The 14,498-nt window shown below is 44.8% G+C and overlaps 1 protein-coding gene across 6 annotated transcripts in view; it reads right to left on the reverse strand.

Annotated features, from left to right (window-relative positions):
* Positions 1-14,498, reverse strand: part of LOC311011816 (zinc finger protein 521-like) — an 85,310-nt gene that overhangs the window by 29,838 nt on the left and 40,974 nt on the right. For 3 of the 6 annotated variants that reach the window (XM_084006953.1, XM_084006952.1, XM_084006951.1), the window contains exon 6: positions 14,110-14,142. The exons of 2 other annotated variants lie outside the window; for them this stretch is intronic. In XM_084006953.1, the coding sequence (XP_083863079.1) occupies positions 14,110-14,142 (33 nt within the window). Of the gene's footprint in view, positions 1-12,902; positions 13,364-14,109; positions 14,143-14,498 lie in introns of those variants that run through there. One more of the 6 variants, XM_084006956.1, reaches the window with a different exon arrangement.

Raw genomic sequence — 14,498 nt, forward strand, 5'->3', positions numbered from 1 at the left:
GTTAATCAAATTCCTCCATCTGGCCCCCCTATCCCTGTGGAACACAAAAGGTGCAGCCTGAGCCCGGGTCCAAGTGCATACTGGGAGGGAGGATGAGGAGGAGGAGGGGGGGGTGGATGGAGACAGGGACTGCCTACCTAACTTACACAGCCCAGTCAACTAGATCAGGTAGAGCACGAGGCCAGGCCTGATCGTTTTGGGCAAACAGGAACAGCTTGGGACTAAGTATCAGAGCCCTGCTGTTCATATAGAGCTCAGGGACAGCAGTGGGTTCATATGACAGTAGGAGGGTTTTATGAGCTAATACCTCCACATACACTGTAGAATACAAAGCAGTGAGGAGCCTAAGTAGTACTGGCTACAACAGAAGGGAAGCGATGCCCTGACACCATGATGTCATTTAGTCTCTGTGGCAGTAGAGGGCACTGCTCCTGGAAAAAACACATCCCAGGAACAAAGAAAGAGAAAAGGAGGCATCAAGACATTTATGTTAATACAGCTAATTTGATTGTTGTCTTCCTACACCGCTTCCTTGAGTTCAAAGTAGCAGTGTGTCGGCAACTAAGTGGCGTCTTAAGCCCCTTCCTCTGATCAAAAAAAGAGCTATCTGGAGATATCACACAAAGCCTAGCAGTGATCTGTTAATCCCCCAGAGAGATGGCGTAGCCTTCAACAAAATATCTTCCTTAACTACATATTTATTAGAAGAGACCTTTCAGAAGGCGGTCCAAGTTAAATAGCTTTTTCTTTTTTTTTTTTTTTAAAGTGCAGTGGCTTTCACAAAATGCTCCCTTTTACAAGTGTGACACATCCAGCTGATCACGTCTTCTCTCCGCTCTGATTCAGCAGGAGAACCTGAGGCGAGGTGAAGACGGGGACATGGAGTGAGTCACGCCGACGGGAACACATGGCATCTCGAGTGCTCGCGCCGCCCGTCCATAACGCCCATTGTATGATTTTCTATTCACGTCCGATCCCCCCCTCCTCCCCCCCCCCCCCCCTCCGCCAGGTGGCAAAAACATGTGTCAATAATTAAACTGCTTTTACATAACAGGATACAGGAACACAATGCAATTTGCTCCCCATATTTCATTGGGCCTTTATGAAAGCACATGAGAGAGTGTAATTAATCAAACCACTGGAATATGTGAACGGCAATTTCCACTTAATGGCACTTACAGGGATTGGGTCCCTTAAGCACCACGTTCTGTCTACCAAACGAGCGGGATTCATTTTCATCTTCATAGTTCAGACAATAAAATCTGGTGTGGATGTTAAACAACGACCATTTGACATCAGGAAATGTGAGAAAAGCATCAGATCGGGGTCTGTGTGGCCTAGTCTCACGGTCTTGAACGCGCCCCGCGTTTAGTTTAGCGATGGATTGACGCGGCTCCGAGTTGTTACGATCGGACTTTCAGAAACGAACGCTCTTCTTAACGATCTTGCTTTGACCTCAAAACCTGAGTGTACGTCCTGGATTCACTTAACCACAGGAGGCTAACCACCCTCCCAGCCGGGGAGGGGGGGGCAGGAAGAGGATCATTCACTGCTTTTAGTGGCTTTCTGTGAGAAGATGGTCCTAGCCTAAATGGCACCCATGTCCCTAAAAGTGTTTCTCTCTCCCTCTCCTCCACGTCTCGTTCTTCCCTCCCTCCCTCGGCCCTCTCTGAAGACTCCTCTAAGTGCAGCATCTTGTTTCAGTAATTCAGCCAGGGCAGAGACAGTGGAGAGAGGAAAGTAATCGATTCCTCTCTCATTTGGTTCCTCCCAGACTTGCTGTAAGGTCTCTCGGGGAGTTCTGGACTATTGGACAGGACAATGTTATGGGAAAGAGTGTCATTGCGTTTAAGGTCATCGTTACACCGAGGTTTCATTTGGAGTGTATTTTTATTGGTGTGTGTGGAACAAAGTAGACAAACAAACAATGCTGCTTGCCATTTACAGGATGGGCAGATGTCAAGACGCGCCCTCTTCTCCTCTTTTTTTTTGTTTTTCATAACGGCATCGTCATTCTGAGTGATGGAGAGAGAGATATCATGCACTACCGCAACATGATCCACTGCAGAGATACCGTGTAGCAAGCTTTTAGCGAGGTCCATAGGTAAAACCTTGTGTCTATAAAAAGGCACCATTACTAAATCATTTAGAGGAAATGCCTTTACAGTACCATTTCTGCTTCACATCATCTCTCCAAAAGAAGGAGTAAAGAGAGAAAAAAGGAGAGTGGGTAGAGAGCCGGATGACAAAATGGATCGAGGGTGGAATAATAGTTTCCCTGCAATATTACTCATCCCACCATTTCTAAATTAATTCCACCTATTTCTCTCCCATATTGAGTACTGGCATTAAGGCTCAGCACATCATGTATTATTATTAGATTCATTTTGACTACTGTAACACTGTGGCTACTAGAATCTCTTTTATTAGTGATGCAGCACTACTTCTTGCTGAAGTTCACATCACAAATTATATCATATATATATATATATATATATATATATATATATATATATATATAGGCATGCATATTGATCTGCACTAGACATACTGTGAGAACATGAGATTTTGATTATTGTCCATGAACTACTACTACTGTTTTTGTCCAGCGTTGGTACATTAGCTAGCTATTTTTTGTACTTTGACTCACTCATAAAAGGGTGGATGATTATTTTAAAGATGCCGGAACATATTTGCAATCGCTTTTCGACGGCACGCTTTGCAAATTGGACATCCATCTCTCACATAATGCCGATTATGGCATTATGGCATTATGGCTTCTTTTTTGTTGTTGGCATATTTAAGGCCGGAATGTCTTGCGTTTTTTACAGTTCCGCTTCTCAAAGCTACAGGTGAGCGACGCGACTCTCTAATGTACAAAAACACACACGCGTGTCACGTGACTCATGCAAGAGATTTTACCACGCATGCAAACAACACAGGGCAACCGTGCGGGAATCAGGATGACACGGTGGCAAATTCCTGCAGAAAAACAGCAGGAAAAACACAACCCGTCTGCTCCCGCAGGACTTCGTATTATTGGGTCAGGGAAGTCTCGACTTGGGCTTGTCAGCCGCCTCATCAGCAGGTTTTGGGGGTTGGTTTTAGCCCCCCCATGTCTCCAGTTTGCATCTCCTCTGTATTTGCTCCCTTTATAGTTTCCAATCATTCATTCTGTGTTTCAACTCCTTGCCAGCCTGCTAAATTCTTAATAACAGTCGGTAACTCTCAGGTTGAGCTTCCATTCATTTACATCTGATTGAGATATTCTCGCGGAAAAACCAATTAAAAATGCAACGCAACTACCTGCAGATCTTGGCATGTATAAAACAGAGATCAATCTGGTGAGTCATTAAGAGTGCGGCAGCTTGCAATGCAAACAAGACAAATCTATCTATTGTTTATTACCTCCTCTGGCTTTTTTTTTTTACCCAGAGGGCAAGAATAAGAGAGGGAGGGGCAGAGGTCAGCGTAATTACCATTCACTCCCTCCTTGGAGTCAGACAGTGCTAAGACATGCATTGGCAAATTCCATGGCAGCATCGTATATCACATTACCATAAAGCCCCAAAGAGCTAACCTTTGTTCAATTCCATTTGATTCGGAGAGGAAAACAGTCTCGCTGACAGTCTCATCCACCCTCAGTGTTTCATGACTTCAGTTGTTTGTCTTTCAGTCTTGTGACTGCTCTTGCTAAAGATGTGCTATTCCAAAAATAAAACGTCAGGGGACATGGGGAGGGGGGGGGGGGGGATCATTGAATCATCCTGGGTAGAATATCACATCATCTGGAGAGCTTCAAGGTTCAATCTCAAATTCTGCCTGGGAATAAAAAAAAAAAAGACTGTTTGTCCTGAAAATAAAACACTGTGTTTTGCTCCCAGCCACTATATATATATAAACAAGGTCTAATTAAATAATTATGCATTGCTCACATTCTGATTAACAATCATATTTAGTGTCTGTGAGCCCTTGGTGTTACAGAATTCACCTGGAAGCACTCTCCATTTTGGCTCCTGTTGACGAACAACAAAAGCGCTTGCATTTGCAGCATCAGTACACTCTAATATGCCTGTTGACTGAAAATGAGAGCACCCGTGCTGACAGAATGTGAAATAGTGTTACTGAGCAGAGGAGGCTTAGTGGCGATATCTTCAGTCATGCTTAAAACCAATGGCTTTGGCTCTCAAATCTTGGAAGGACAAATGTCTACTACGGAGGATGAAAGAAACGTAAAGATGAGAAGGGGAGGAGGCAACCGGTAAGCTGACACGTAGAAAGAAATGCACAGACGTGACAAATGTAGACAACATAGACCAAAGTAATAAAAAAAAAAAAACACAGACGTGAGCAAAGAGAGCCAAAGAGAGGCAAAGTGGAACGATAGAAAAAGAAAGAAAAGAAAAAGAGATCTGTGAATTTCCCCTTCCTCCCCTGAGACCTCCCTTGATGCCAAGCATTCATCATCCAGCCTCTAATATCAGTTATTCTGTGGCTCCTCTGCTTACAGCAGAATTAATTTCTGCTTTAATTACTCTCATCGGCGGAATGCTGATGAAGGAGAGGGACGAGGCATTCTGGGACTCGGGCCTCATTCCACCGCTTTAATTTGAATGAATTCCACCCGGAGACGCTGGCAAACAACTGGCAGCCGAGCCCCGGGAGCCACTCTGGGACGGCGCAGAAGAGCTGCAGCCATGGCCCCCACCGCCAACCTAGCTACCTTGTGTGTGTGTGTGTGCATGTGTGCGTGTGTGTGTGTTACACAGAGCACGTTGATTGTGCGTGAGGCTGAGCACTGAAGTGAAAAGGCAGGCAGAAAGAACACACAAGGCGAGCAAAAGACAAAAAAAAAACAGATTGATGGACTGAGTGATGAGTGTGTGTGTGTGTGTGTGCTAGCATGTTTACAGCGTCTGTGTGTGGCCGTGCGTGCACCTCAGTGCACGTTTGCATCAGTGTGAGTGTACTCGGGAAAACAGGGGGTGAGAGTGAGTAGAGCTGTATAAACGATTTCATACAGAGAGCGAGACAGTGAGAAGGGATCCATATGGACACGAAACATATGAAATATGAACAACATCACTGACTGCAGCCCACTGTGTAACACAAGTGTTGGTTGGAGAGCAAAAATCATTAATAGTTAATTTGATTATTCCAGATATGGCACATCATACTCCCCAACAAAACCCCCCTCAGTCTGCGTATCATACAAGAAGTTGCAGTCTAAAAAGGAGAAACGCTAGGAAATGACTGCATGAATAGGAGAAATGCTCGATGCACACAGTCCATGTTTGCATAATGAAAACAACTGCGGAAACGGTATAATATCACAGCAAACCTCGGCAGAGGAGCAGCGAGAAGGGCCGTAATTGACTTTTCTCCAAAGCCAGCTTGGTAGTTACAGAATGTAGCATATTGGATAAGGATTGTGATTGATTATGTGGGTCTGCCATACCGATTCGTTTGATTAAATGTAACCATGGATTCCTTTTCCAAGCCCTAATGAAGCAGCAATTTGAAACTGAGAGACTGGAGGAGGCTGAGCCAGGATCGCCTTCAGCCCCACACTGTCTACCCAGTACGTGCAGACACACACACACAAGTCATCACACAACAACATCCTTCCACTGTTACGCTTTCAGACTCCAAAAAAAGAAAAGAAAAGAAAAGGTGACGGTTTTGTAGTCTTTTTGATCGCATCAATTAAAAAGGAATCCCAAACAACTTATTTACAAAACTCTGATTTAATGCAGAAGCTGCCTCACTATTAGTGCAGCAGAATAGCCTGAAATAATAGCAAGATTGAAATTCAATGAATAATTATGGGGCATGAATCTCTGCAGGGAAACACACATCCCCCCCCCCCCCCTCCTCACAGCAGAATAACATAACTTCAATTAATATGTATGCCGATATTGGTGCTTACAATCTGGAAATTACTTGAATTCAGTAACTTCATTCACCCTAAAACAATTCATCTCCTCCAATTTGTTGTTGGGGAGCCATCCCCCCGTCCCTCCCCCCCTCCCTCGGTTGGGCAGAGGGCAGGGAGGTAGGTGGGTGTGACCTCCACTGACCCTGAAACCTCTGGACAGGTGGGCGGTGGCCGGCGTGCACTGTCCGTTTTGGCAGCGGCCCTCTCTTCCTCTCCCCGGCAGGGAGCTCAGGCCATGATGAGCAGCTGGGTCGCAAACACTAAGCACATTAATATCTTCTTAATGATAATAATCATTATGGCATAAGCACCTTCCCCAAAGTGGGGGGAAGGCTCGCCTGAACGTGCCAGAGTAGCATCGTCGTTAAGTTAAAAAAAAATAAAATAAAAATGAGATGACTCTTTTTAATGGGCAGCAACTTACAGCCACCCAGTATAATGCAGACACTAATGTAATAATGTGATAATGAGATACACCGATTTCATTAGGGAGAAAAACTCAATGAAAACAAAGATGAATAAATAAAAATCTGTACTTGAAACTTGACACAATTACCAACCGCAGATATACATCACATGATAAATACTGCATACTAATATGGACTTCCCAGATATGTGTTTTAATTAAGTGCAAACATTTCCTCGCACTTTAAAGGACCTTTTCCCGGAGTCACCGGAGTGCTCCGCCGCCTTTTCCGGATTCCACAAAGTACACGACGGCTTTTTCCGTTACACCGCTCGCCTCATTTAATACAACTGTCAGTATTCACCTATCACAGGCCATTATCTGTCTCAGCCCACGTTCATTATTGAAGCTAATGATCTGTTGTCCTCTCCGCTCCCCCCTCCCCCCACCATTGAAGGAGGACTACATTAAAAGGCTCTTACTAACTTAATTAGTAATTATAAATGTTAAAGATTAATCAGAGAGTGAGTGGCTTAAGGTTTGCGTCTCCAGGCGGCGGCGGGACAAATGGAGAGACAAAGAGGGCCACGTCGCTTCGCTCTTCACACTACGCTGGAAACACAACGAGACGTAGGACACGAGTTGGAAGTGTGACCGTTTTTACCTCTCGCCGACATTTCAAATACAAAAACGTCAGCGAGAGCTCCAGTTCTTCCACTTCAGATTCCACCTTTCCATAATCTACAAGCGCCACTGTAGTGGATGTAATGCCGTTACAGGAAGCAGCGTTTAATACGGTAACCTATGATGCATGCAGTGCTCACATTATCTCTTTCTAACAAGATGGAAATAGATCCCCCTTAATTAAATCCTGGGTGTACACTAATTCCTTACTAAATCTGCACCTCTCTGACAATTCCACATCAGCAGCGCCGTGCACTCCAGTAAACATATACGCAGTGATATCAACATTAAACCTTAATAACTAATAAAGCTTTCATCCAGGGAGTTCCTGTGTGATTTCCATTAATGTGGGGGTGTAGGGGGGGGAAGTCACCCAGGACCATCTCCCTGGTTTCCGGAGCATTTTGACGCTGAAGCCAGGGGGGTCGGGGATGGGGGGAAAACAAGGAGGAACTTCAGCTGTGCCGAGTTTGTGGGATGGCAGAAATGCAATTTCCCTTTATTGCCTGAACTTCAACCATATGTGTGAGAAACTGTTTAAATGTTAAATGTTCAGGAGGAGGAGGAGGAGGAGGAGGAGATGATGCACATGAATTTTACACCGAACAACGATGGGTATCCATTTCGTAGCTCGGCCTTCTGTCTGTCTTTTAGAGGAGAAATGGCGGTGCTTAGACTGTTGAGCAGGGAGTCCTATCACACAAGACACACAGGGTGGGGGGTGATGGTGGTGGGGGGGTTGGCTGGTGGCCCGCAGCACCTGAAACCTATTAGAGAGCTTTGGAACATTCCACAGGGTTCTTCCACTTTGGCCAGAGGGCATCGTAAAGGTCCTCGCAGAGAGGGTCGACGCCGACAAACAGCCAGCGAGGTGAAACACTAAAATGTGTGTGACACCTGAAAGTATATATATATAAAAAAGACAGAGCGTATATAAAGGCAGTGTTTTTATTATTATTATTATGGAGGAAACATGCCACCAGATCCCTGACACCGTCGTCCCTGCTGAAACGGACACTCGGATTCAAAAGGACTCCGTCTTCATAATGGACCACTATGATTAAAACATTTACCATTGGCAAGCCAAGCCAAACTTTTATCAACTTTTTATCAAATGGTTTGCCATCTGGACTTAAAACAGTAGGGGCCCAATAGTGCGCTGACACTAAAAACAAACATGCATAAACACACACAACCTGCTGCCAAATTTCTTGGAGATAGCCTTATCTTCTCCGCTATGTGTGTGTGTGTGTATATATGTGTTTTAGTGGCACCGAGGCCCGTCTCTTTGGCTGGATCTGAGTCGATGCCTCAGTGTTATGCTCACTGGGTTTTGCTCTATGGGTGTCTGTGGCCTCTCCTCTGGCCGCCCGTGTCCATTTGCTCTGCGGGTATGGCAGGCCCGAGCTGACAGATGGCCGCCCCTCTCCATTCCGCTCCAGAGTAACACAGTAACTGGTTTTTCCTCCGCCGTTGACCTTGCCACAGCCAGCCAGCAATCCAGGCTGGCACTCGGCCTGTCGAACAGGAGGGTAATGAAGTCCAGCGCTGCTCACATGATTATTAAGGCTTTGACGCTGGGGGGCCTTTCAGAACCCCTATTCCCCCCCACACCTCCCCTCTCCTCCCCTGTCTGCCATTCACACCGCCAAAGTTCGATGAGGATAGTAATTCGTAACATGGTAGTTTGTAAAAAACCCACCGTTGTGCACCATAAAGAGAGCGTAAACTTTTTTTGGGGGGCGTTTGTATCCAAAAACAAACCTCTCCACACCTATGAATCTACTTAACAACAATTACGAGAACCACATTGAGACTCTGCCCTATTCAGTAGCATGTGTTCATTCCAACACACCCAGTGAGAGCCACTACACAAAGTTAGATCAAATCTCTCACACTAAGATTGGTGCTGACAACCTCTAAAAGCAATGCGGTCCAGCAGCAGCGCACCGTGCTCCCTCCACCGTAAGCATCTCCAGGCACGCCCGGCACCCCGGTCCCACCAGACACGGCCTGGGATTTGAGAGAGGTGTAGGTTGCAGCTCTGACCTTTACTAAGGCAGGACTGTCTGTTTGCACTTCTCTCCCATAAGCCCCCCCCTCCAGTCAGACTGCTAAGCAACCCCATCAGACCAGGGGTGCGCGTGCACCCACGGCCTGGGTGACATCTCCGAGACCATGGGGAGGCAGAGTAATGCAGAGGTTAATACTGATCATCCAGTATTTATGGGCTTCACTTCAGAACAAGGGTTGGCATTAACACTCTAAAGGAGACATCCCTCCCGTATATCAATAAAACATAGCCAGAAGCACAGGAAGAGCCTACCTTTTATTCAGGTCGCCCAAGTCCCCGACTAGACCTGCATAGGAGGTTTTCCTTAAAGTGCACCTTCATTCGATGAAGTCTATAAATAAAGACCATTTGTAGGATTTATACAAATCTGTGTTACTGCGTCGGATTGCTTTCGAAACGATTAGCTCGACAATCGAGCACAGCTCCACCAATCGCTGGAAAGAATCTGCCCCAGATCGCCATGGTGACATCAACCTACCAATTGCGATGCAGCAAGGGGCAGCGGAGCGTTGGGCTCCCGAGTTTGTACAAACAGGCTGTATGAACTGAGAGCATCAGATATTTTCTCACATGTTGGCCTAGTCTGTGAAGTGTGGGGAAATGTCAGGAAAATCAATAGATAAGGACCACATCAGCCTGAGCTTGTCTGGCCTAGCAACAGAGCATCCCCATGGTGATGTCAATTACCTCTGCTTTACAACAAAAAACACCGGGAAGAGCAAAACAGTCTCTGCAATGCTGTAAAACTTTTAATGCAGTCTCCTGGTTACATTGAGGAATTTGTCAGAAACTTTGTTTTCCCATCCAGACAGGTAAGGTAACACGGCTAATGTCAGACTCTTATTGATAGCTTCTTCTTCTTTTTTTTTCTTTTTCTTTTTTTTGCAGCTCGCTCCCGTTTTCTATTCTCCTCATGGACGCCACATTAGTCAGGGAGAGGTATAATGTAACGAGCAGTAAGGTGCACATAATTGCATATTAGCAGCAACACACTTGGCTGCACGGGAGGTGACTGCGCTAACGAACGGAGAGGCGTTATTAATCACCAATTAATAAAAGCAGGCAGATATCACACTCGGTATATGGCACGCATGATTTCCTTTGTTTCCACTGGCTGGTCCAAGGCTGTTCTCTTATTTATTTCATAAGATTGATCCTGTTCCTGTGCTGCGTTGTCTATTGAGTTCTGACTCTGATCCAGCCCCCTAGGAGTCAAATGAGGAGTGTTTGGCCATGTTTGTTAGCAGATTACATGTGTGTGTGCGTGTGTGTGTGTGTGTGTGCTCTATGAATGAGGGAACACCAACAGACATTCCTAATCAAAGAGGATTACAGGAAAAGAAACAAAGAAATGAAAATAGCAAATTGTGTTTATGCACCAAGAGGAAGAAAAAGAAGAAGAAAAAAAAAAAAAAAACACGGCCACCTAATGGAGTAGTAAATGTGTTGCCACACAGGGCAAAGAGAGAGAGAGCAATGGAGGACCATGTAATCAACATACACTGGCCAAGTTGCTCGAGGGGCCCCAAGACAAGAGGATACGTGTCAAGGATAATTTGCGGCCTTTAGCAAGAAACAAAACAAGCCTTCCAGCTTTGAATACTGTTACAGCGTGCCTCCTGTCTGCTCCCCCTCGCCGACAGCCAACGCAGGACGTTTTGCCAGGTTGGAGCTCGGTTATTATGACAATGTGAGATGTAGATAGTGAAGCAGAGGGGAAATGGAGAGATAGTGGCCTGAAAGAAGGGGGGGGAGGAACTAGAGGAGAGCTAAAGGCCTCTCTCTCCTCTCCAGCTCTGTAACGGCCCACAGTGCCTGCTTCACACAGAGCGGCCAGCTGTACAGCAAATGTGCCTTTCCCTCTCCGCCCCCGAACCTTTCCACCCCTCCAGTGCCCCCCTCCCCCCCTCCGCCCGGGCCGACCGGGCCACCGGCTCCTCTCTGTGAGAGTAGGCTCCTCCCCTGACTTGGCTTCGGGGCTCAGTGCTGTCACCGACCCAAAAAAACAAAAAAAAAATCCGTAGAGGTGACCCCCAAAAAAACACTTTTCCTGGGATGTGGTTTGTTTATTTACAATCGTCCTTCTGAGCACTGCCACCTTGGCAGTAGCTGCTTGGAATGGACAGATGAGAAGTGGATTGAAGGCACATATAACAGGAAAGCAAAAACCTTTCACCTTTAAAACCCTTTAAGACAGAGCCCTTGCTTCAAAACATGTCAGTGGCTCTGAAAAATCCACACAGGGACATTTGAAACAGTGCGATAAATGGGCCAAACGTGCCCCCCATGAGGCTCCAAATGTCAGAGTTTACAGTGGGGTCAAAGTGAAGCAATGGGGTAGCATGATGGCATGCTGATAAAACCAAACAGGCTTTTGTGTCAATGAAAGACCTTCAAAGGCCCTCTTAAAAAAAAACAAAAAAACCCAGACAACTTTTGTGATTTTAAACATTTCTTTCCTATTACTCTTTAGAACGTCAGGGCAGATTTGTTTTTTAATCTCGATGAAAAAAATAGAAATTAAAAAGGTTGATAGTGACTGCAGCAGCTGAAAGCTGTATAAATCGGTGTGTCTCTAGAGAAAAATCGGACACCCTCAATTCTGTAAGTGAGCCATGCCAAAAAAACTCTAAACTAAAGAGTGGCCAGCTGTCTTCTGGCCTGCTATTAAATTGCTCCTTGGATGGTGGCGATATCATTTTTTTCTCCATAGGAGTATCACACCAGGTCCCCAAACAGAGCGACCAGCTGTACAGCAAATGTGTACTGATCCATCTGGGCCCTAGCAGGCTGCGGCCTCCATCTTAAAGCACGTGGGGCCGTTCACAGGCTTGGCTGGGGCTGTTTTCTGCAACCCACCCTCCTGCACCCGCGGACACCTCCTTTTCCCCCGTCTTTCGTTTCCCTCTATAATCATAGTAAATGTTGAGTAGTCTGGAGCAGGGGCCGCCACCGCCGCCGCCGTACCCATGCATCAAAATGCGCTGGCAGTCGCACAGAGGAGGCGGACGGCGAGCACCTCGGACCGGCGGGGAGGAGGTGAGGACGGAGGCTGAGTGGTTAAATGGAGACGATTGTATTACAAAGGCAGCTAATATGGACTCGTCTGGGTGAGACAGGCTCAGGTTTTGTTGTTCCATACACTTAGCACTATGGTTATGTCACGGCACATCACTATATATAGAGTTATCAGTGTGAACGGACACCATGGAGCGGGGCATGGATGAAAACAACACCCCTATGAATCCAGCGTCTGCTCCATTACCTACGCTAATAACGCTGACAGCTGAGCGGAGATGACCCCAGCCCCCTGTTTCCCCTCTCCTGTGCAGATGGCCATTAAAAGGAGAAAGTGTCCCCTTTTCAGTAGAGAAGGTATTTAGAGCTTTCTCCTAATGAGTATTTTTTTCCCTGTGTTTTTGGCCCAAATTGGCTTTGCAGTGATTACAGCCTGGATTGAATTTAACCCCATTCTACGTTTAAAAAAAAATCTTCAGAAAGAAATATAAAAGCAAAGAGATCATCGTTGGTGTTACACAACTCAAACACCTCTTCAGTCGAATAGATTTTCTACGTTTCCTTTTTTTGTTTTGCAAAAAAAATAAAAAAATGTATCGACTACATCTTTCTACCCAATTTCATTACGCCGAGTTTTGTTTTTCTCCATCTTTCAGAGATGACAAAATGAATGCACGTAAAAAGAAGAAGAAGAAAGAAAGGACTTTTGAGGAGTCTGATGAAACCCGTGATCACATTGAATACAAAGCAACGGCATATCAGGGAAGTAAGACATCAGACAATAACCCAATCACCTATCCTCCTGTTATCTTAAGCTGTCTCAATTCCACTATTATGGGGAACTGTGTGCTTCTGCGGCTGACAGACATAAAATAACCAGTAGGGGGGTTTGTTTTCTACCCTCCCAGTGTGCTCCGTGCCTGCCTTAGCAAGAGAAAGGACTAATGCTGGCATGGTACTGTATTAGGCACCCCCAGTAGAATAGTGGGTGAGCAGATCGCAAAGATGAATACAAAATACACACCTACACACTCTCGGCTCGTCTCCCTCCTTTGCAAATACACCGAAGCATCAAAATCACAAATCACATGCTTCTGATTGTTTATGCACAAACAGTGGGTCCCTGATAGAATTGCCTACCGGTCCTGATAGAATTGCCCACCGTGTTTAAATTCACCTGCGCCTAGAAGCGTGTCCCAAACAGAGAGGCGGTTTGGTTCCAGATCAATGAGTCTCTCTCCCACTGAAGACAACAGATAATGCAGTGTAATGAAAGAGCCGCCAAACGAGCTGAATAAATGAATGAATAAAAGGAACGTGAGACCGGAATTCAGACGCCTACTTACTGCAGGCAAGAAAACCTGTTTTCCAATTGTCTTCTCTACAAATTATTCTGCCTGCATACAAATGACAACCAAAAAAAGTAAAAGACTTTCTTTTAAATGTGGAGGTTGGTCTCACACCAGCGGCCTTTGTTTGTAAAATCTTGTGAGAGAAATTTGGAATACATTTGTGATATACAAGTGTATTAAAAAAAATCGAAATATCCATTTTTTCAGTTGATTTGACGTCATTAAATGCAGACAGCATGAACGTATTTTTTTTTTTTTTTTTTTTTTTACCAAATGTTGTATTCAGATCTCAGTCATCTGAACAGACTACTTAAGTGAGGAGGCACAATAAACAAACAAACAAAAATCATGTACGGTAGCAATGTGGAGATTTTGTTTCAAAAGAACTGTGGAGGAATATTTGGAATTTTAAACAGTTTGTATATTTTGGGTATTTTAATATTTCAATAATCTGTATATTTCCACTACTTCAAACTACCTCTATAAAGAGTGGTTTGAAGTGGAGAGATTGTGCTCCACAAGCATGCACACGTACTATTTATACCATTCACATGCATGGGGGAATGAAGGGGATGGAGTTTATAAATGCACAACACTGGGGATGCAGTTGATGGTCAAAATATTAAAATAATTCCACCTATTTGGTGATGTGATCCAGATACTTGTGAGCCTGAATGAGACAGGGTCAAATATTTTATTACATATAATCACATCAGTCCTTAGTATGTGATTCACCTTTTGAAGAAAAAAAAAGTATGAAAAGACTATTTATTTAAAATGATCAAATACTTTGTCGTGAAAATTCGGGGAATTTTCCTTAATGATTTCTATATTGTATTCGATGATGGTCACACAAAAATCATTCCCTCTAACATTTTTAAATCGCACACCTAAAAGCCCCAATTGATTAAATTTATTCTACAACGTAGAAAAAAAACATATTCACATAGATATTACACAAGCACTGCTTTTATGACTTTGTTCCAGGAGTGCAACAGAGACCATAATGAATGAAACAAAAAAATC

This window comes from Eutrigla gurnardus (genome assembly GCF_963514095.1).
Source record: "Eutrigla gurnardus genome assembly, chromosome: 4".
Lineage (NCBI taxonomy): Eukaryota > Metazoa > Chordata > Actinopteri > Perciformes > Triglidae > Eutrigla > Eutrigla gurnardus.